The 21,171-nt window shown below is 34.2% G+C and overlaps 1 protein-coding gene across 4 annotated transcripts in view; it reads left to right on the forward strand.

Moving 5' to 3' along the window:
- Positions 1-21,171, forward strand: part of LOC111050331 (peroxidase) — a 53,187-nt gene that overhangs the window by 20,178 nt on the left and 11,838 nt on the right. For 3 of the 4 annotated variants that reach the window (XM_039434698.1, XM_039434697.1, XM_039434695.1), the window contains exons 2-10: positions 6,579-6,734; positions 7,818-8,103; positions 9,740-9,963; positions 10,991-11,164; positions 12,472-12,668; positions 14,273-14,459; positions 15,816-16,013; positions 17,735-17,882; positions 19,781-19,937. In XM_039434698.1, coding sequence (XP_039290632.1) covers positions 6,590-6,734; positions 7,818-8,103; positions 9,740-9,963; positions 10,991-11,164; positions 12,472-12,668; positions 14,273-14,459; positions 15,816-16,013; positions 17,735-17,882; positions 19,781-19,937 — 1,716 coding nt within the window. In that variant the 5' untranslated portion in view covers positions 6,579-6,589. Of the gene's footprint in view, positions 1-192; positions 397-6,578; positions 6,735-7,817; positions 8,104-9,739; positions 9,964-10,990; positions 11,165-12,471; positions 12,669-14,272; positions 14,460-15,815; positions 16,014-17,734; positions 17,883-19,780; positions 19,938-21,171 lie in introns of those variants that run through there. The other variant, XM_039434696.1, reaches the window with a different exon arrangement.

Below are 21,171 nucleotides of genomic sequence, written 5' to 3' on the forward strand. Positions count from 1 at the left end.
CACCACCTCCCTATGAATCAGAAGTGCGCATGCGTTTCATTCAAATAACCGGCTGCTCCAACAATAACAAATTATTATTGACTGTGACAAAAGTAACCGCTCCAGTTACCCAATACTCGTTATCAGTACTCACTCTACCCGTGACAGTGACATCGAGCAGTGAACCTCTTGTTTGTTATCAGCTTTCCTCAGTCAGTCGTGATGCGTCTCTCCTAGGATGTGCATGAATGTTGTTGTCAATCGGCGCCTTTTTATTTGAACAATTTTGAGCAATTTATTTGAACTATCATTTTAGACTTGGAAAAATATTTGATCATCTAAAATAACGAATAAGTTTGAAGTTAAGGACAGCTCTATAAAGAATATTTATCCCGATTTTCTCAATCTTGGAAAAAGGTAATAACTTTTGTTTTACATAGTGCACTTTGAGACTTGGAAAATTCTGTTTACCAGTTTTAGAGTTTGGTTTATTTAAGTCGATTTTCAAATAGATTCCAAAATCTATTTAGAATTCATATAATATATGCTTAAAACTTTTTTTATAATTTAGTGTAGTTTCCCTTCATATTTTATGAAAGTTCGTACGAACAATTTAATATGTCATTGTGAATATCAACTAATCATTATTTTGTTTACTTCATGCCATTTTATTCACATTCTTTCCAATATTCATAATAATATGTTCATAATACTATTTTATTATAATTTGGAGTTGTTTCCTTTCATATTTAATGAAAGTTTGTATAAACAATTTAATATGTCATTGTGAATATCAACTAATCATTATGTTGTTTACATCATGACATTCTATTCCAAAATCGATTCTATTTAAACGTTTTATTATATAGGAAGCTCAACATTCTTCACTTCAGAGTTTAAACAGTCTATAAATGAGAAAGTCATCATTTTAAATCCTAAACAATGGTTTAAGATGGTGCTAGTATTTCTTTGTAATTTTCATTTCCAATATAGTAAATATTCATCGCTTTCTTCTAATGAGCATCATTTTGAATCCCATCACTCAAAGCTTTCACATAGGATTGGAAATAATATGGTTATGATCCTCTTGCAAATAAATTTAGAAATATAAATTTTAATCACCCCATGGCTTCATAATTATTTGAAGTAATACTTGAAGTTTACAATCATTATTGACATCATCATGAGTGAAGGCTATTCTTGAACTTTAGTTACAAATTTAGTATGAAAGAGACACTTTGTTCTCAGTGACACCATTAATGGATTACTTAATCAACTCACAAATAACTCCTAACGGATAAATTGGCCTGAATAAATACTATTATGTGATAAACAAAGAGATAGGAGCACTATGTGAATTAGTGTAATAAAGTCATCATTTGTTAAGGTTTCAGAATACTACTATAGATGATCCATTTACAGCGTTAAAAATGCTTTTCTCTGTCTTTATCTGAATGAGGCTTCCCATTAAGAGCAGCTATCAATCACTTCAACTTGAACTGCACTGATATTTAAAACATCACTTCCACATATTTAAAACAGTGATAAGTCTGATACGGGTATGCGTTCAGTATGTATGGAGATCGAAACAAAGTAGCTGTATAATAAAGAAATTGTACCAGTAATTTTAAAGCTCCAAAATGAAACCAACAAACATTTTTGTTTTAAAATGTTATTTCGGATAAAATGAATATACCGTGCCTTGAAATGATTCACAGTGAAAGTGAGTTGAAAATCTCAAAATAAATATTATTAATGTGGTGATTAGAACCATAATGACTTTAAAATCAGTATCTGTACTATAGACTCTCTAATTTTCAAATATGAGTTGGAACTCACTCAAGGAAATCTCCCATTCAATTATCATAAAATATTAATTTTGAGAAAGTTATTCAATCTACCAAAAATAACTCAACTGAAAGTTATTTTGGTCATTTTTAGTAAGTTTATTAACTGTCTCAAAAATTGATATTTTCAGAAAATTTTTGTTTTATTCAATCAACAATACCATGAAAAATTTACTCTCCAAATCTCATGGATTTATCTCGTTCTGTCCCAAAAATTTAAACTTTAGGCGCTCATGTCTCAAAAAGTAATGCTCGGAAAAATGTTTTCCTGAGAAAACTTTTTCATTTTGATGGCTTGATAATATACAAATCGAAACACTTTGAAAAATATCACCAGTAGAAAGTTTATTTTCAGCCTTTGCACAGCCTTATGATTTATCACATTTCTATGAAATAAGACAATGTTAGATTATAAATTATCAGTTCCTAATTAACATTTAGACAGTAAATCAATAGAATAGAATTGAATAGTAATTCTCCTATCGCACAGAATCGTAATAGAACAATCAATATGGAATAAATAAATGTCCGATAGTTCATTTGAGAACGGAATCATCGTGGAGAAATTATGATTCACGTTGTGTGTCACGCTTTTTTGCCTCTACGATCTTTATGGACTGTTCTATCTTTAGAAACATCTTTCTCAACCATAAACAAGCATACACCATCTCGATTTTAAATTCTTCTCATGATGCCTCCTTGCCTTTCAAAACTATACTGAGTGCCGTGAGCTTATCTCGACCATGTTTGAAGTTAATCATCAAGTTGTTTACTTTTTTCTTGCTCCAATAGACCTGAGGAATTATTGGACGCTCGTCGAATAGATTCGGATTGAACATAAATAGCTATCAGCTTGTTTCAACAACAAAAAGAAACTGGTTTCACGTTATTCTTGGAGTTTATTTTAAGATTATCAGTGTTGTGGAGGATTTTCTCTCACAGTCTGTCCGAGTATGAATGATGATGTGTTGTTCTACGGTGAGATCCACAAAATACTGTCAGCATTGGCTAAATTGGATACATTGATGTTATTCATGATTGATACTGACTGATGGTGCAAATCGAATCGTACTACAGTATATTATAATGTAAACAAGACTCGTAAGAGCACGATATGGAAATTTATTCAGTTCTCATTCATGTAAACAAGCAGCTAGCTTGTTGCTGTAGGTGTTATCTCACCTACCCTACATATTTTTTTTAGAAAAAACATGATTTGAGAACGAACGGGATTGAATCATCATCTTGTTTTAATAGTTTTTTTCTGTTATTTTCCTCTAACATATTTACCTTTTTTCATTCGTTTACAGTTAAAGTTTAATCTTGACATCTTTCTCATTATCTTCTTTCTTAATGCATATTGTCTTCTCCTTCTTTATGTACTCTTCTACTTTATAATCTGCTGTTTATAATTGTCTCTTTTCTCCTTTCCTTTTTCTTTGTTATGTCTTGTTATTATTTTCCACTCATCATTTATTATTTTATTTTCCTTCCATTCTCTATCTCTTGTAATACATTTCTCCTTCTCGTTGTGTACCTCTCTCAAGTTCATCTTTTTCTTTATTAAATTCAATATTTATCTTATGTTGCATACTTGATATTTCTCACTATATTTTCTAATCTTATCTATCGATACCATCTTGCTTAATATTTTTCTCGTTCTCTGTTCGGTTTATTTCTCCTTCTTATTCGTAGTCTTCATCTCCACTTTATTACTTCTCATTTCCTCATCTTCTTTTTTCTCATCGTCATTCCTCCACGTTCTTTTCTCCAATCACAATAAGCTTTTTATTCTTTTTTCCATTTGACATTTTCCTCTTATTTCCCTTCATCTCCTCAGTCTCCTCCTCCACCTCCTTTTCTTCAAAAACAGTAAGCTTTTCTTTGTATCTCTTTCTGACATCTTCCTCATATTTTCCTTCATCCTCTACTTCTCCTTTTCCACCTTCTTTTCTCCAATCACAGAATGTTTTCTACTTGCAGAAGGCAAACAACAAGCGCTAAGAAGCTAAGAATAGAAATTATGATCGTTTTAAGAGATATTCAAATGTCGAACCTTTAACCTCTCTATCACTCTCTTACAACATTTCATTTAATCTGTCATCTGAATATTTTTTGTTGTTGGTTGGACTTCGTTCAAAACATGTAAGATATATGTTATGAATAACTTAATCCAAAAAGTTGCACATTTTATTTGTGAATAACGTAATACAAGATTTGCATAAATATTGCAACATTAAACTACTTGGTAAATCACTCCTTGAAGAATATTTCCAAATACAATTTCAGCTAAGTATCAGGATTATGGTGCAATTTAGTAAAGCATTATGGCTTGAATATATAAACATTTGTTGTTTTTTCCATCCTTTGAACGTCTCGAATTATATAAGAGGAATATAAATGTGCTACAGTCCCACATGATAGTCAAGTATTGAATCCAGAATTTTGCAGATTTGACCTTGAGTGGAAGAAATCGATAGAAAAAAATCCATTAATAACACTGGAATCATGTAGATTTCTGTCAGCTCTAATAATAAAAACATACTTATAATTTTCTTGATCTGTAGTGGAATTGACAAGAAATCCAACAATTGAGCAAGTAAAAGTGTAATTTGCAACTTTTCCTGTAAGAATCTTGAGTGACACATTGATTACCTAGTTGTGGGAGCTTCATTACTCTACTCAAGTTTCCTTGCTAGACTGTCTAAAATATAGCGTGGAATGAGTTTTTATTGATACTTTTTATTTCACTGATACTTTTTCATATCCTAATTCAGTTGTAATAATGATGATGGTGTTGTATTCAACATTACATGAACCAGAACTTGTCATTGGTTGAAGACAAGAATAATTTTTTCTGTCAACACGCATTTAATACGCTAATAATTTAAAACAATTATTCAACTAGAAAACAATGATTGCGTAATAGATTTACCTCTTTAATTGAAGAAAATGGAAGGGCGATGAACAGAAGAAATGAATATTTTTCAAAATCCAAATGAATATTCGCTCTATGAGCATCATCTCAATTCAACTCAAGTTCTTTTTGTTCCAACATCAATAATTGAATTATTCAGGTGCACATTAAACTACTAGTGGTAGAGCACGATGATATACGTTCAAATCAGAAAGAAATTGAATTAATTTATAATTACCAAATTACAGTATAGTTGTGATGACGAATAAAAACAAATAAGATATATCAACCACAGTTTGGAGTTTGTGTCTGTCTGTCAACCAGCAATTGTTTTTATTCATAATTACAGTGGAATGTCTATAATCCGGATTCATTCAGACTGGAACCCATCCGGATTATCGAAATTACCTTAAAAAAGTCTAGCACGCACTATTTGAGAAAAAAGTATGTTAATTAAATAGCATATTTCTATCAGGGTGAAGGGTCATCATTTTTTCAAGCACAGAAAGAAGACAGTGTACAAGACACTTTACTCGTACATATTTTTCAACCTAGAGACAGGTCCGAATTTTTTTTCGTCCGAATTATCGTCGCTCTACTATTCTCATCCTTGCTCCTATAGTGAGGTCTACGTTATAATGGCAGTGGAGAAAGATAGGAGAAAGACGTTGCCGATCCTCTGTTTTGTCAATGCCTTCTATGGACGGTGGCTGATACAGGTTTATTGATGTAAAGTTAACGCTTCATTCTCGTTTAAAATAATCAATTTTATTTCATTAAGCAAGAAATTATATTTTAAAATGATTTCATAATGAATTTTCATAATCAAGATAAAATATTTTGTTAATTAATAATTTCTACATTGTTGAAAACCGATCTGGCAACAACAGAGCAAAGCGATAAAGAGATAGCGCTGTCCGCTTTGTTGCATGATAGACAAGGATTGCAATATAATTGCTGATCAAACACTGTCATTATAACGTGGACTTCACTATAGTTGATTTCTAATCTTACCTTCAGGCTGTTCGGTACACCTTTTTTTTAAATTGAATAATCTTTTTTCAATATAATTGTTAAGATCATTATAAGAGTGAGAAAAAGTGGCAACTGAAATTTTTAAGTGGTCTAATAAGCGAGTTATGGGTTGTTGAAGTGCTAACTCCGTTTTCTTTCCAGATCATAAACGGTTTCGACTATATTAACAGAACTTCTCTTAAAAATTCAAAAATTGTATCTTTCCAAACTAAAGCATTTTATTCCCCATATCGTTCATAAATAAAAAAGTAACATTTTTGTAAATTCGATAACTTGTTTATTTTGGCATTAATCGCGAAAAAACGCATATTAGAACAAAGCAAATGATATACTGAATGTATTAAAAAAACTCCAATGGAAAATTCTAAACCATTTATGATCTGGAAAGAAAACGGAGTTAGCACTTCAACAACCCATAACTCGCTTATTAGACCACTTAAAATATCAGTTGCCACTTTTTCTCACTCTTATAATGATCTTTACAATATATTGAAAAAGTTTATCCAATTTAAATAAAAATAAGTGTACTGAACAGCCTTAATCTGACCACATGAAATTTCTATCACCATTATCAAGTTTTTTTATAATTTTTTTTGTCATTATCTTTTTACTGGAAGATATTTTTATTAACAATAACAACATGAGTTGTATTTCTCTAATGACATTTCAGATTACTTCAAACCATGGAAGAGGTTTCGAATCCACTTTCAAGTTAATGATTCGATTTCTCATTTCTATGGAAGAGGTTTCGATTCCAATATCAAGTTGATGATTAAAATGTTGATTTGCATTTGTTGTAGGCGGTGTGAAAATGGTGTGCAGTAGTATGGCGGTGGCCATAGTAATGTGGTCGGTGATGCAGTTCGGCAGTCAGTCTGTGATGATGGCCGTCATGAGTGATGCCAGCCAACTGCTCAGTGCGCCTGCGCTCACTCTGCAAGCCTATCTGGATTCCAGTGAGTCTCAGCTATCATTAGGCCTAAAACGTACTCAAAAAGTATGTCTTTTCTATTCCCTTTTGTAATCAATTTTCACGAATTCCAATAACACTTATTGGATGTTATCTTAATCAAGTATGAGGACATAGTGAGATTCCCTCCAAAATCTCAGCATTGGATGACTATTAATGTCTCAGTATTGATGCTATTTATGAGGAATGTTGACTCAATTTTTGGCAAAAATGAGACTTTGGTGTAATATTTATTATTTTTATAAGAAAGCACTGATCGGGAGAGAAAAACTAAGGATACTCCTTGTACTATTTCTCTCCCAAATTTAGATTACATAAGTTCGAAATAGGGTTATGATTTCACTTATGAAATAAGCTCTACAAGCTGGGGAATATTTAGGAAATTACAAGTAGATATTTTTATTTCCTTGATACTTTCTGAGTCAATGATTCCTTCCAACTATGTGACGTCGATTCATTGCTGAATAAATAATGATAACTACTCTCTAGAAAGAGGTTTCAATGCTTTCTCCACTTTCTCACTCACTTTCAAATTGCGCTATAAATTTGAAATTAACAATAATTGATTCTAATGAAGTATTCTAATAGGGCCTCTGAATTGCTCAATTGATATAGAAATATTTAAATTATAACCTTTTTAAAAACTTTTTTATATGAACACTAACACTACTATTATATTTTGAAAAAGGACACTTGAAAATGGCCTGAAAGCTGAAACTATTCGTGCTTATTCACGTATTTATCTAAATAAAATTTCTTAATAAAGAATACTATTATTATTTTCATACTATTTTAACAATTGATTGTTCACATATTTGATTTGTTGAATAAATAAAAATAATTCATTTGTTAAGCAACTATTTTCAACTATTCTCTCACTTCCAGACCGTGCCTGTCCGCTGGAACACCCTACACCTGTTGAATGAATAGAAATGGTTCATATATTAATCAACTATCCAAACGCTCCTTTCAAAACTCTTAGACCTACTATACTTTACTTCACTTCATAGACCTAGATCATTGTATAACGGATTAACGGATTTTTTTGAATCATTTTATTCACTTGTAGACGGTGCCGCCGTACCCCTAGACCGCCCCCGTCGCGCGGTTCGCCGTCTGCCCTCGTTAGACGCCAAGGACCTCGAGTCAAGTGTGGAGTTCGCTCGCTCGCTGATCGACAAGCAGGCTCGCCACGAGGCCAACATAGCCGGCTCCGGTGTCACCATTCGTCGAGGCACTCCCGCGCACGGCTTGCTCGCCGAGTCAACGGCCACACAGGAGGCGATCGAGCATGGATTGGACGCGCAGGTGGCTCTCAAGGCGTCGCAATTTATCGCCAGCAAGTATTGTGTCAGGTACGATCGAAATCTAATACGAGAATCGGTTTTCCATGAGAAAATTTTCCATTTTTCATGTTCTTTGGTGATAACTTTTATTTTTAACTATACTTCAACTTTAACTTTTAAATTTGAATATAAGGATGTAAGGACGTTTTGATAACTTCAACTATGATAACTTTTAACTTTAACTATATTTCAACTTCAACTTTAACTTTTAAGTTTGATGAATCGATGTGAATAACATGCGACATCGAACGATTGACTACGGCCTCCAGAGCTGGAGAAGGCATACCGGTCTCCTGTACAATACAAAAGTTTCATTCATCTGTCAAATAATAATCAACAGTTACATCTGTCAAATTAGAATAGAGTTTCGAGCAATAGTCGAAAATCCTTGCTTACCACAGAAGTCTATGGTACAATCGATCTAAATACAAGCTATTTTAGTGTGCTCTGGCTCTTTTCAATTTTAATTCTAGAGTAAGAGTGCATGTTTCTACTATTGAATGTCTGCGTTTTCATTTCATCTGAGGACAATTTTCTGATCGTCTTAACTTTTTAATTATCAGGTATGGTGAATGGTGGTTATTACCTATCAATGGAATTATGTCTCTTGAAAAATTTAATGGCTCGGGTGCACAAATGCCTCTTAAATTTGAATCATGATTAAATGCCATGAGAAAAAATCACAAGGCGTTTTTTTTTTCAATAAAGCTTCACTGATTAGTTCTTGTGGGATTTAATCATGTTTATTTATTTATATGTTGAAATTTAACAGGCTTTTGTGCAACCGAACCATCATATTTTTCAAGACATTTACATAATTTCATTGATGAGTAATTTGAATTGATTACTACCACGATCTACCATTGTTGATTCAATTATTAACAAGCTGAGATTAACATAAAATTGTCCTCAGATGAAATAATAAAAGACATTCAATATAGTTGAAACACACAAAGGATTGGAAGAAGCCAGAACACACTGAAATAGCTTATTTTTTAAACGATTCTACTTAGAATTTCCATAGTATGCCTGCATTTTTTACTATTGCACGAAACTATTAAATTTGAATAGATGACGCTTCTGTGTAGAAACAGTTAAGGAAACTACCGATAGCCTTCTACAACTGTTTTAATACAAAATTTGCAACAATTCAATTATAAATATTTTAAACTCTATATTTTGCATCACTAACTTCTAAGAATTTTATTCAATTCCTATAAAGATTTATTCTAAGATATTATCTAAATTTGTAAGGCTCAATTCACACTGAAGTGACGTGGCACTGTCTTTTTGCCACTTCCACGTCACTCCTTTATGGTTCAATGCAAACTAGAGTGGCATTTTGCCACGCCACTACATTAGACCGTCTGCATTAAACCATAATGTTTATTTGGACGTTTTAAAAGTCAGCGTCACGCCACCGCCACGTCCATGCGACGTCAGCGCCACGCCACTTCAGAGTGAATTGGGCTAAGGCCCATTTCTAAGGCTCCGTTTCTCGGATTAAACGGAGATAAATCAGCTGTTTGTTTGAAACCGAAATGAAACACATTCTAATAAATCCGACGATATCTTCAATCGTAGATTAGTGTTGAACGTAGGTGGTGATTTTTGACCCTAATAGTTGTTTCTTTCTGTTTTCCAGGTCTGGTATTGATGACGAATCCTGTGCCAACCAGATCTCATTGCTGCCACTGGCTCTCACCTCGCTGGGCAAGAAGTGCTCCTCCCATTACAAGACCAGTCTCTACTGCTCAGATCTCAACATGTTCAGGTCATACGATGGATCCTGCAACCATAGGACGCACTCAGCTTGGGGACGTTCGCTCACTCCCTACAGGCGACTGCTAGCTGCTGATTATGAGGATGGTTAGTTTCAATTATAGAGATTGTTCCTAAATGAATATCTAACTTTCAAATATATTCATTCATCACTACAAAGATATTAGTGAATCACATTTTAATTACTCTTGAATAAATATTGCACTTACAAATACATTTATAGTGCACCGATTATCCGGCTAACCTGATGCATGACAGTATCCGGATAACTGATAATTTGGATTATCGATTTTACTAGATTTTTCCTAGTTCTTAAGTTTAGATGTAATTAAAACTTTGCATTCTGGCCTGCAGTATTTAGTAGTACAGTGTTGTATGTAATAAGACTTTTATACACTTATATTTTATTCACATTCTAGTTAAAATAGGCACCATGTTGTGTAATTCAACGAGGTACATTAACTCAAATATTTTATTTATTTTAATATTGTACTCTGATTTGCCTCTTGAAATACGAAATAAGTTGGGTTTTTAGAGGATTTACATTTTTTATCACCCATCCGACGTTCGGTTTATCGGTCATTCGGATGGACGATGTCCAGATAATCGGTGCTCTACTGTATTTATCACGAGAAAGATATCAATATATCAACATCAACGAATCACATACTAAGCTACTCTCAAAATACCAAAGTTCAGGTAATTGTTTTCTTTTACTTCTTGATATTGATATAATTTGGATATGATCTCAATATTCAGAAGACTCAACTCTGTGGTGAATTGAATACTAAAGCTTTAGATGTCTTCTTTTCACTAATGAAAACATATTGAGAATCTATGCTGCATTTCCATGAACTTTACCAACCTGTGAGTGAATAAGTAAGTGATCAGCTGATATTAACCCTCCATCCACTCAAAATCATAATTTCTGTCAATTTTGGAACAGATAATGATAAAAAAGGTATTGGATAGTTTAAATATGATTCATGGAATACTTTTGATGTTTAAGAAATGAGTTATTCTTCATAGAAATCTTCAGCTAAATAATTTATCAATTACAGGTGTGAAAAGTTTCAATGAATGAATTGTTAAACTGAAGATACTTTGTTTGTAGGTCTACACGTGATGAAAGGCTCCCGCAAGGGCAAGTCTCTAGTTAGTCCTCGGCAAGTGAGTGTCTCACTGATCAGTAACCTGGACAACCCCGACACTTCCAAGACACTCGCTGTCATGCAGTGGGGACAGTTTGTCGCCCATGACATGGCTCATACTGCTTCCTCCAGAATGTGTAAGGCACAATTTTATTCATTCATTTTTCAAGTGATCCCTAGAAAATCAATATTATTGTAAAGCAACAGTACCTACTTCAGTACCAATCCATTTATCTTATAAGTAATCCCTAGACGGTCAATATTATTGCACAATATCAGTGCCTACTAATTAGATCAGTCCACTCAACTAGAATATAGTTCTAAGCTGTTATGTTAGTTGATGATGTATAGTTCATGATGTTATAAGTAAGCCTATAAGTAGGTTGGCTACTGATATTGTACAATCATTATATAGACCGTCTAGTGACTGTTTTTAGTTTTATACACTGTTGATTCATGATTGTAAGATAAAAACATGCTGTACAGGCTCTAAATTACCTTCTTCTAATTGTCCACCCTGTTGACGTCTCCAAATCATAATTAATGTGGAAGAATAAAGAAATAGTACTGGAAGAATCAAGCATGTTTTATGACTGCTAAAGAAGCATTGTCAACAGTTGTCTGTTTCCAGACAACGTAGCATGACCGAAACGGGCGTTTAATGTAAGATCTTAACGGTATCTTTCCTCTATGGTATGACTATGCCATAGAAAACTCCCAAGTCACAGTTTTTGTGTGAATGTTCCCGCCTTTTTACATGATGAACTGTTTCTCATTGAGTTTTTATTCTCTTTTTACTTGAAATCGTGTGAAAATGGATCAGCCGTCTAAGATTGCTTTCATAGCCTACTACCAAATACTTTTTAATAGGCAACATAATGATTCATATCAGTGTGAGTGGACATCAAAAAATCTTGTGGAGAAGTGTCGGAATATCAATAGATTTGAATTTTGTTGTATTTTCATCCAGGAAACATTTAAGGGTAATAAGTGAATAATGACGAGAGATGGAGGAACCTACAGTTTCAGGTGGGTTAAGTTCTCCGCGGGAGTGATTTTGAAACTCTTATCGTTATATCCACAGTCTGAGTTGAACTTTAATCTAGGATGACACGAAGATATTATTTTATTGTAATTATCTATTTATTATCTTATTTATTCAATAATACAAAATTAATATTTGAAATAATTTGGTGGAGGATCAACAGGCACAGCTCCTCCCCCGAATTTTATTCATTAAAATAGTCCAGAAAATAGGTTATGTTTTCTTCACTTTATAAAATGTTGTCTAATTTATAATTATAAATAATATTAATAATATTTATTATAAACTGTTGAAATCCAAGTTTAAACCGCCAGCTCATCTAACTGTAAAGATTTAGATGGTGATTGGGTATGGAAACTATTTCGATGAAAACTTACAATTTTATTTCAATTGTTGCAGTAACAACCGGTGACACGATCTCCTGCTGCAGTGCCAACGGCAAGAAGCTGTCCCCGCGCCACCAGCACTCGTTGTGTGCGGCCATTGACATCCCGTCCACCGACCCCTTCTACTCCAAGCTGGGTCACACCTGCATGCCCTATGTGCGCTCGCTTATGGCCATCCGGTCTGACTGCACTTTCGGCCCTGTCCAGCAGGTAATCAATAAAAAAAGCAAAAAAACTAAACACTACCGTTCTACAGTCTGTCTGATAAGTCACTCCCTATTTTTATACAGCAATAATTTCTTTATTTATGAACCAATTTTGTTAGAACTACATTTGTTAGATAGAACACTCCTTGAGGTTGTGTTCAACACTAATTTTTATTTGTTTCAGTTTGAAAATGCCCCCTTTCTTGACTGTGGAAGAACGAGCCAAAATAGCAGCTCGTTATGAGGTGTGGGGATCTGTGGTGCGAATACAAAGGTGGTGGAGGGCTAAACGAGGGATCCATGCAACACTGGATGCAGAGACACTGAGATTTTCTTTAAGAATTGATGCAACAGAGTAACGTGAAATACCACTTTCACGAGATCCTTGACGCAGTTATTTCTTAGGGCTTCTCATGAACATTTCACAAACTCTGTCAACATTCTCTGCTGTCCTTGACGTTGATGGTCTTCCTGATCGTCTTGCATCTGCGACACTCCCTGTTGTTAGTAATTTGTAATGAAAATTTTTAACAGTTTTTGCATCCAGTTTTGCATGGATCTCTCGTTCAGCCCTCCACCATCTTTGTACTTGCACCACAGATCCTCAGACCACATAACGAGATGCTATTTTGGTTTGTTCTTTCACAGTCAAGAGAGGGGGAATTTTTAAACTGAAACAAATAAAAATTTGTGTTAAACACAAACTCAAGGAGCGCTCTATCCAACAAATGTAGTTCTTACAAAATTGGTTCATAAATAAAGAAGTAAAAGTAAATTCGTATGGCTTTTGTTGGTGGGGAGTCCCTTGCGGGAAGGTCCCACCGCCTGAATATATAATTTAAGCCGTCAATGGGCCTTACGACTGTCATACTTCAGCCGGGACCGACATTTTAACGTGCCCATCCGATAACACGGGAGTGATCTGGTTAAAAAACTTTTGGTAATGAGATATTAGAAATATAAATAAAGAAGTTATAGCTGTATAAAAATAGGGAGTGACTTATCAGACACCCTGATAATAATTTTGTTTAGTGTGTACACTTACTACTGCCAACTGTAGTATCTGTTTTACAAGATTTGTGAGTTAGGCCAAACGCCAAAAGTTTCAATGTACCATATAAACTCTTCGAGTAATATGAGCTCCTATTAATAGGATCATAAACACTGTATTGATAGCTAGAGTATTACGCAATAGAGATATCAACTCAATTCAAGTTATTTATTTATACAAATACTTAACATGAGGAAAGGCACAAAAGGCTCATGCCCAAAACTGTCCCATTTCCAATTTATACTATACTGTTCAAATCAAAATGTTGCATGAATTACTAGTAGTTTGATGAGATTGCAACTGATATTTGATTGTGATTGTGATTTTCTTACATTTTGATAAGAAATTCTCTCCTAAAATAGAGCTTTGGATAGTTTGGAACCCAATTTAAACTGTAGGTCCTTAGTTTGTTTCATTACCTTGAGGCGTCAAGTTCAAGACCTTTGCACAACCTAGGGCATACGTAGAGATCAACTTCAACAAAAATCATCATTTCATGATAAACTTTGCCTCGACGTCTGGATGAATGAGCTTAATATTTCATTTGTTCCCCGTAGATGAACCAAGTGACCCACTACCTTGACGGATCCGTAATCTACGGCTCAACAGCTGAGGTGGCCACCTCCCTACGGCAATTCCACAACGGACGTCTTCGCACCAAAATACACAACGAACGTGAATTCTTGCCCTCTCCAAGGCTCCCTCAACAAATATGTATCAACAATGGCACTTGCTTCCAATCTGGTTAGTAGTTAGTTTCAGTAGTAAAATAATTCAAATAGTTTTTTAGTACTGTCCTACTACCCAATATGCACTTTGGTCGCCTCCACTACAGCTCTCCATGCTTCTCGGTACTCCGCAATTTATCTCCACATCTCCTCTACATCCAATTTTTGAGATAGTATTCAACTTCATCCTCTCACCTTATTCCTGGTCTTCCTCATCTCTCCCTTCTTGAATGAATATCCCTCTTTGAATATCATTTTAGGCATCCTGCCCTCATTCATTCTATTATTTCAATATCAGTTGGTAATGTATAATCATAATCATAAAGGAAGTAAATATTACTTATTTAATCTGTGCTATAATACAGAAAGGAGATACCATAATAAAGGTATAATAAAGGAAAGAACTGGCTTATACAAAAATTCACGAATGACGCATCATCACGTCTGAACTTTTTGATGAACAGTTTTGTTTTTTTAATACATTATTTGGATACATGAGAGAAGTCCAGAACCAATTTTTTCATGCAAAATTTTTCTTGTGCTAGATACAGGATGGCCCAAAAACCTCGTATTTTTTGTTCATTTTCCAGCTATTTCTGCCAAATCGAGTAAAATCTAGGAAAATTCGCTTCTCGCATATAACAATTCATTAAAAAATCAAAACTACAATATATATTGCAAGCACACCCCCTTTTTTATGTCTATACTGACTGGACCATGGACTGATTAACTTGAAATTTTGTATATTGATTTTTAATTTGCCGAGGATGGTTATAGGTATTTTTAAAATTATCCAAGATTTCAGTACTGTAGGTCAAGTTTTCAGTTTGTCAAGTTCTCAAATAGACCCTTGCGAAGCACTGGTTACCTGCTAGTTTAGTAAATCATATCATAGAGAAAAAATAGCGTAAGTAGATATCCCATGGTATAGGGCGTTTATGTCGAAATTTTTACTGTTCACTCAAGCCAATTAATTTCGATTACTGTCGATTTTTACTGTTTTGTTGGGGTGAGAGTGGATGAACGGCACAATATGAGAGACTACCAGCGTCACACAGCTTCACGGGAAAGAACTACGTGGACTATCGGCTTGAGATAACACTAAAAGTTGCGACATGAACGCCCTATACCATGGGATATCTACTTATGCTATTGTTTCTCTATGATAATATCTACAGTGATTTACTTCAAAATCAGAGTCAAGCTACCAGCTGATTAAATTCAGTTTAAGATTTGACTTTGCAAACGGCCCGTAATTTATAATTTGATTAATTTTCCATTTCAAGAATTCCATTTTGGAGTTTTATGGTTTTTCCTATTCTTTTTGAATTAGAAAGATTCAATTCTGTAATAATTCTTGATTTTTTTGCAGGTGACGAGAGAGTGAACAGTCAACCTGGGCTGGCAGCCCTTCACACCCTCTTCCTCAGGGAACACAACCGCATGGCGAGTCGCCTCTCTATTCTGAACCCGAGCTGGGACGATGAACGCCTTTACCAGGAGGCCAGGCGTATTGTCATCGCTGAAATCCAACACATCACTTACAACGAGTGGTTACCTGTTGTTCTAGGCAAGTTAATTTCAGCAATTATCATTCATTCATTCATTCAATTTATCATCTACAAACATTATTTATATATATATCGATGGAAATTACTGAGATATTGCAATTATTCAAATGCTAATGAATTTATTATTATTAAACGAAAATCCGAATTAAATGCTGTAATTCACCCCGAAGACTTCTGCTGCTGCAAATATCGACAACAGGGTAAACAGCTTGATGGAAATTCGATGAGCGCTACTATTCAAAAATTATTTGTCTGCCCGGGAATCGAACCCAGTACCTCCCAATTGCCGGTCAGGAATGCTTACCCTTACACCAAACGAACAATCTCTGGATATTCCATCAAGCGGTTTACCCTGTTGTCAATATTTGCAGTAGCAGAAGTCTTCGGGGTGAATTATAGAATTTAATTTGGATTTTCGTTTAATAATAATAATTTATTGATATATGTTAAAGCTTAAATATTTTTCATTTATTTACGATACAATTGACACTGATTCAGTAAGGTAGATGAAATAATAAGGTAGTCCTTGTGCTAAAAAATATAATTTTAGGAATAGTCATTAAGAAGATGCTTATAAGAAAGTTTATAGGAATTCAGTCAATAATCTAGTAATGAGACACTAATAACTACAACAAATCGTGACTACCTTTCAATTAGGAAAGAATTACAATTCCCTTGTCGAGAGAACGATTTTCTATCTCAAAGAACGAGCCATTTCCAACTCATCATTTTCCAGTTTCTGAGTTTTGTTTATTTCTCAATAGTTAATTAAATCAATCATTTCTAGTTGGACTATTTCAGGTTCGTATTCTCATACCATACTTGGAAGAATTTGACTTATGTTCTCAGATTTCATTAATTCATTTAGAATGTTGATTTCTTCAAGTACTCTCATCTTCATAGCTTATTTTATTATATTTATAAAGTCATTACTATATAACCCAGCCATCTGGGGAGCAAGCCAGCTCTTTGGGGAAAAGATCGATCTCTTAGATGTCGAAGGCTCTAGGAACAGGGGAAGACTGGTATGAAATGGGAAAATTGTATCGCCCAAGATCTTGTAGAGAAGGGACTTAGGCCTGCCGCAAAGTAGACCCACGCTAATCCAACCCACGCCATGGGATGTTTTGTAAACCATTGCTATTTAATTATTCATAATCAATCAGCTGACAAGTGGATTATTCATTGCATGAATTACACATATGTCTGGAGAAGCCTAGCAATGGTTTACTAAACATCCCACGGCGTGGGTTGGAGTGGCGTGGATTAGCGTGGGTCTACTTTGCGGCGGGCCTAACACCATAGCCCATTACCAAGACTCCTGGAAGCGACTGACCCAAAACGCTAACCCCATCTGAGTGGGAAAAGGCTGAGAAGAAGAATAAGAAGTCATTAATACTCGTATATAATTTGAGCATGCATTATTCCTACTTTGATTTATCTTGAGATACTTTATCCTGACATAAACTTGAATCTATGGTTATACTGAAAGTGACATTCCTTATCCAAATGACATGATATTTATGAACATATTTTTGTTTATGAATAACTAAAAAGTAGAAGTAGAAGATATTTTGCTCCTCTTTCTCCTTTGTCTTCTTCTTCTTCTTCTTCTTCTTTCTTCTTCTTCTTCTTCTTCTTCTTCTACTTCTTCTCCAAATTCAAATAAACCCCCACCCCTAATGAGAATTATAATATTGAATTAAGTATTCTCCAACAGGTGTGAAATACATGAAGCGAATCGGTCTGACTATCCAACAGAAGGGCTACAGCGCCAAATTCAACGATCAGATTGATGCATCGACTAGTAACAGTTTCGCCACAGCTGCCATGGCTTTCATCAACTCCATGGTTGAAGGACGAATTGGGTGAGTAAAATGTGCTCAACAACAATATCCCAAACATTTATTTCAATCAACGTTACTAGATCAACATTTTCGAACGAAAGATTCTACGCCGAATTTTTGGTGGTATGCAAATTGATGGAGTGTGGCACAGAAGAAAGAATAGGGATCTGTATGATATGTACGGCCACACCAATGCACTGGCTATTATCAGAGTAGGGAGACTCAGGTGGGCAGGCCATGTTGAAAGAGCTGATGACTCATATCCGCCTAAAAGAATCATGAATTACAACATGGAAGGAAGAAGACGCCCTGGTCGACCAACACTGAGATGGATGGACTCAGTCACTAAAGATGCTAGGAGGCTTTTTTTATTCTTTATTGATTCTCTATCACAAATGACAATGTATTGCCAGGTCTTGCAAGACCTATTGCATACTAGCACTACATTATAAAACTACATTCTTGGTGTAAGAAATTGGAGACGAGCTGCCATGGACAGAGTAGAATGGAGGCGATTGCTGGAGGAGGCCAAGATCCGTTTTGGATTGTAGAGCCGTGGATGATGATGAACGTTACTAGACTATAATGAAATAATACGGTAATCTATTTTGTGATTGAAAACATTATATTTAAACCATCGTTAATAGAATATAATGAAATTATATGCCAATTTCTAGTTTGATTGAAAAAAACAGCAATTAAACAAAAGTGGTTAATTTTATTCAGAGGTTGATTCATTCGTATGAATATAAAGCTTGATTTCCACATCATTATTAGTGGAAGTGGCCGGCAAAGTGAAAATATAATTTCCGTGAGTTCTAATTGGGCTTTTCTCACTCTGCCCGGCCGAGCAAGTATGAATAGTCCCATTAGAGCTTATGGGAATAATATTCTCTCTGTACCGGATACGTTCACTGTCATTGATATGTGGGATTCCAGCTTTACAAACAACTCAAGCACCCTCTGTACAAAGCACCTCTTAATTGAATATTACTTTTTATTTATTATTCGTGGATACAATATTACAAATCTTATAAACATGATTGGGTAGGAAAAACAGGCTTGGCCCAAAACTATTCCATTCCCAAATTTTGATAATTTTACATGTCCAAAAATAGGTTATGTTTCTACTGTAAAAAGCTGTAAAATGTATACTAGTAATATTGCAACTGAATCCAATACATTTTGTGTATTTCTGAGGAGAGAAACAAATGTTAATGAAGACAATATGATTTCAGAAATATCACTAATTTGTGATCATTTAAATTAGTGATATTTCTGACAACATCCCAGTGTTTTCATCAAGGATAGTTATCACAACATCTCACCAACAACAGTATCTGAAGACAAATAATGTTGAACTTCCATAACTTCTTATGGGAGGGTTTTCTCATCTTAATTCTGCCAAGGTGTGAACTTATTCTTATAAGAACTAAATAGTATTATTTTTAAATTTAGAAATGTTGAGATTGATTGGAAAGCTGAGATCTATTTATTATAATTTTGCCAATATGCGAACACTTCAATAAGAATCAATAGTATTTTTTCCTAACCTTGCAGAAATAAAATTCATTGGAAAACTGGGGCTCATTTATTTCCATTCAGCCAGTGTGTGAACACTTCCATAAGAATCAATAGTATTCTTTTTCTGCCCATCATATCAAAAATTCATTGAAAAGTTCACTGGCTAAACTGTTGACAAAGATTTCAAATTTTTACCGTATAATAATTATCTCAAATATCCAGTGAAAGTTATATCATAGAACCAAGATAGAATTACCCAGATATAACTACCAATAGAATTAGCATACTCATAGAACTATCCATTAGAACTAAGGACATCTGCTACTGAAATTATTGACTAAAGAACTAAATAGCAGAAGGCAAGATCTTAACCAATTTTGTTTTAATTGATGCAGGTTGTATGAGGAAGACAGGAACGCAGAACTGACAGTGCAATTAAAGGACATCTTCAACAAGCCTGACTTGGTGCAAAAGAGCACAAATCTGGACGCTTTAGTTCGTGGACTGGCCACTCAGAGCAGTCAGAGTATGGATCTCCAGTTTTCAGAAGCTGTAAGTCATTTTTTAAATAATGAAATGAAAAAAAAACTTGTATAATAAATGAAGAAAATAATAAATTTAGAGAATAATAAAGAGTATTTTCTTTTCATTTCACTTTTTGATAGTTCTTTGGATATTTTTCTATTTCATCATGCTCAGTAATGCAGTAACTATACTATGAAGAAGGAACAACAGGCTCATAATAAGAACTGTCTCTTCAAATGTATATATAATAAATATAAATAAATTTCAAATAAGTAGATCATGCATGTGCCACTCATTTTTACGGAAAATACATGATTATGGTTGTTCAATTTTGATTTTTCACTTGTTGAACTTCTCAAGTTTGCTAATTCATTAGAAGTGAAATGAAATTGACATTTTCGAGTACCTCCTAAATGGTTTATTAGCGTTACTTGAGGAATTTAAAATTTAATTTCAATAACTGTAGTTTCTCATCAAGCTCAGCAATGTAGTAGCTATACTTGGGAGGAGGAACAACATGCTCATTCATTGCAATTAGACATGTCTTCATAAGCAACTATGTGAAGTATTGTGACTAATCGTGACAAGTCTTGTCTTGACTAACCGGTGTTGCCCAGCCTTATACAGTAAGAATGTTTTCGCCCCACTTGGATGTAATGAGCTGGTTTACGTGCGTCATATGGAGGCCGAAAGTGATTGTTTTCTGACCAGGCCGGTAAAATTTTTACGGCCCTAGGGCTGTAAAATAACCTTGAAGTCAGCTGATTCTGATTTGATGTGAACGTGTTTACAAAATAGTTTATGAAACGGAATCAGTTTATGCTTCTAGAATTGAATAAAGTTTTTGCAATAAGATACTATCGTTTTATTTGGATGAATGAAATACAAATAATGAGATATTATAAACTATTCAAATTCAATTTTCAGAGTATAATAGAATCTAACCTCAAACCTCCTAGTACAGCGTTTATCATGGAACATGGTGGATAAACGGAATCATTTTATGCTTTTAGAATTCAATAAAGTATTCTGTAATAATATACTATCATTTTATTGGATGAATAAAATACAGATAAGATATATATTATAAACTATTCAAATAATTCTATTTTCAGAGTAGGATAGAACTTCTAACCTAAACCACAGCCTAAACTTCCATTGACATTCAGATTGGCCAAATTTCAAGTGTGCTAAAACAGCTGATCAAAAACTTTCCATTGACATTCAGATTTGCCAATTTCAAGTGCGCTAAAACAGCTGA

The sequence above is a fragment of the Nilaparvata lugens genome, chromosome 8 (assembly GCF_014356525.2).
Source record: "Nilaparvata lugens isolate BPH chromosome 8, ASM1435652v1, whole genome shotgun sequence".
NCBI lineage: Eukaryota > Metazoa > Arthropoda > Insecta > Hemiptera > Delphacidae > Nilaparvata > Nilaparvata lugens.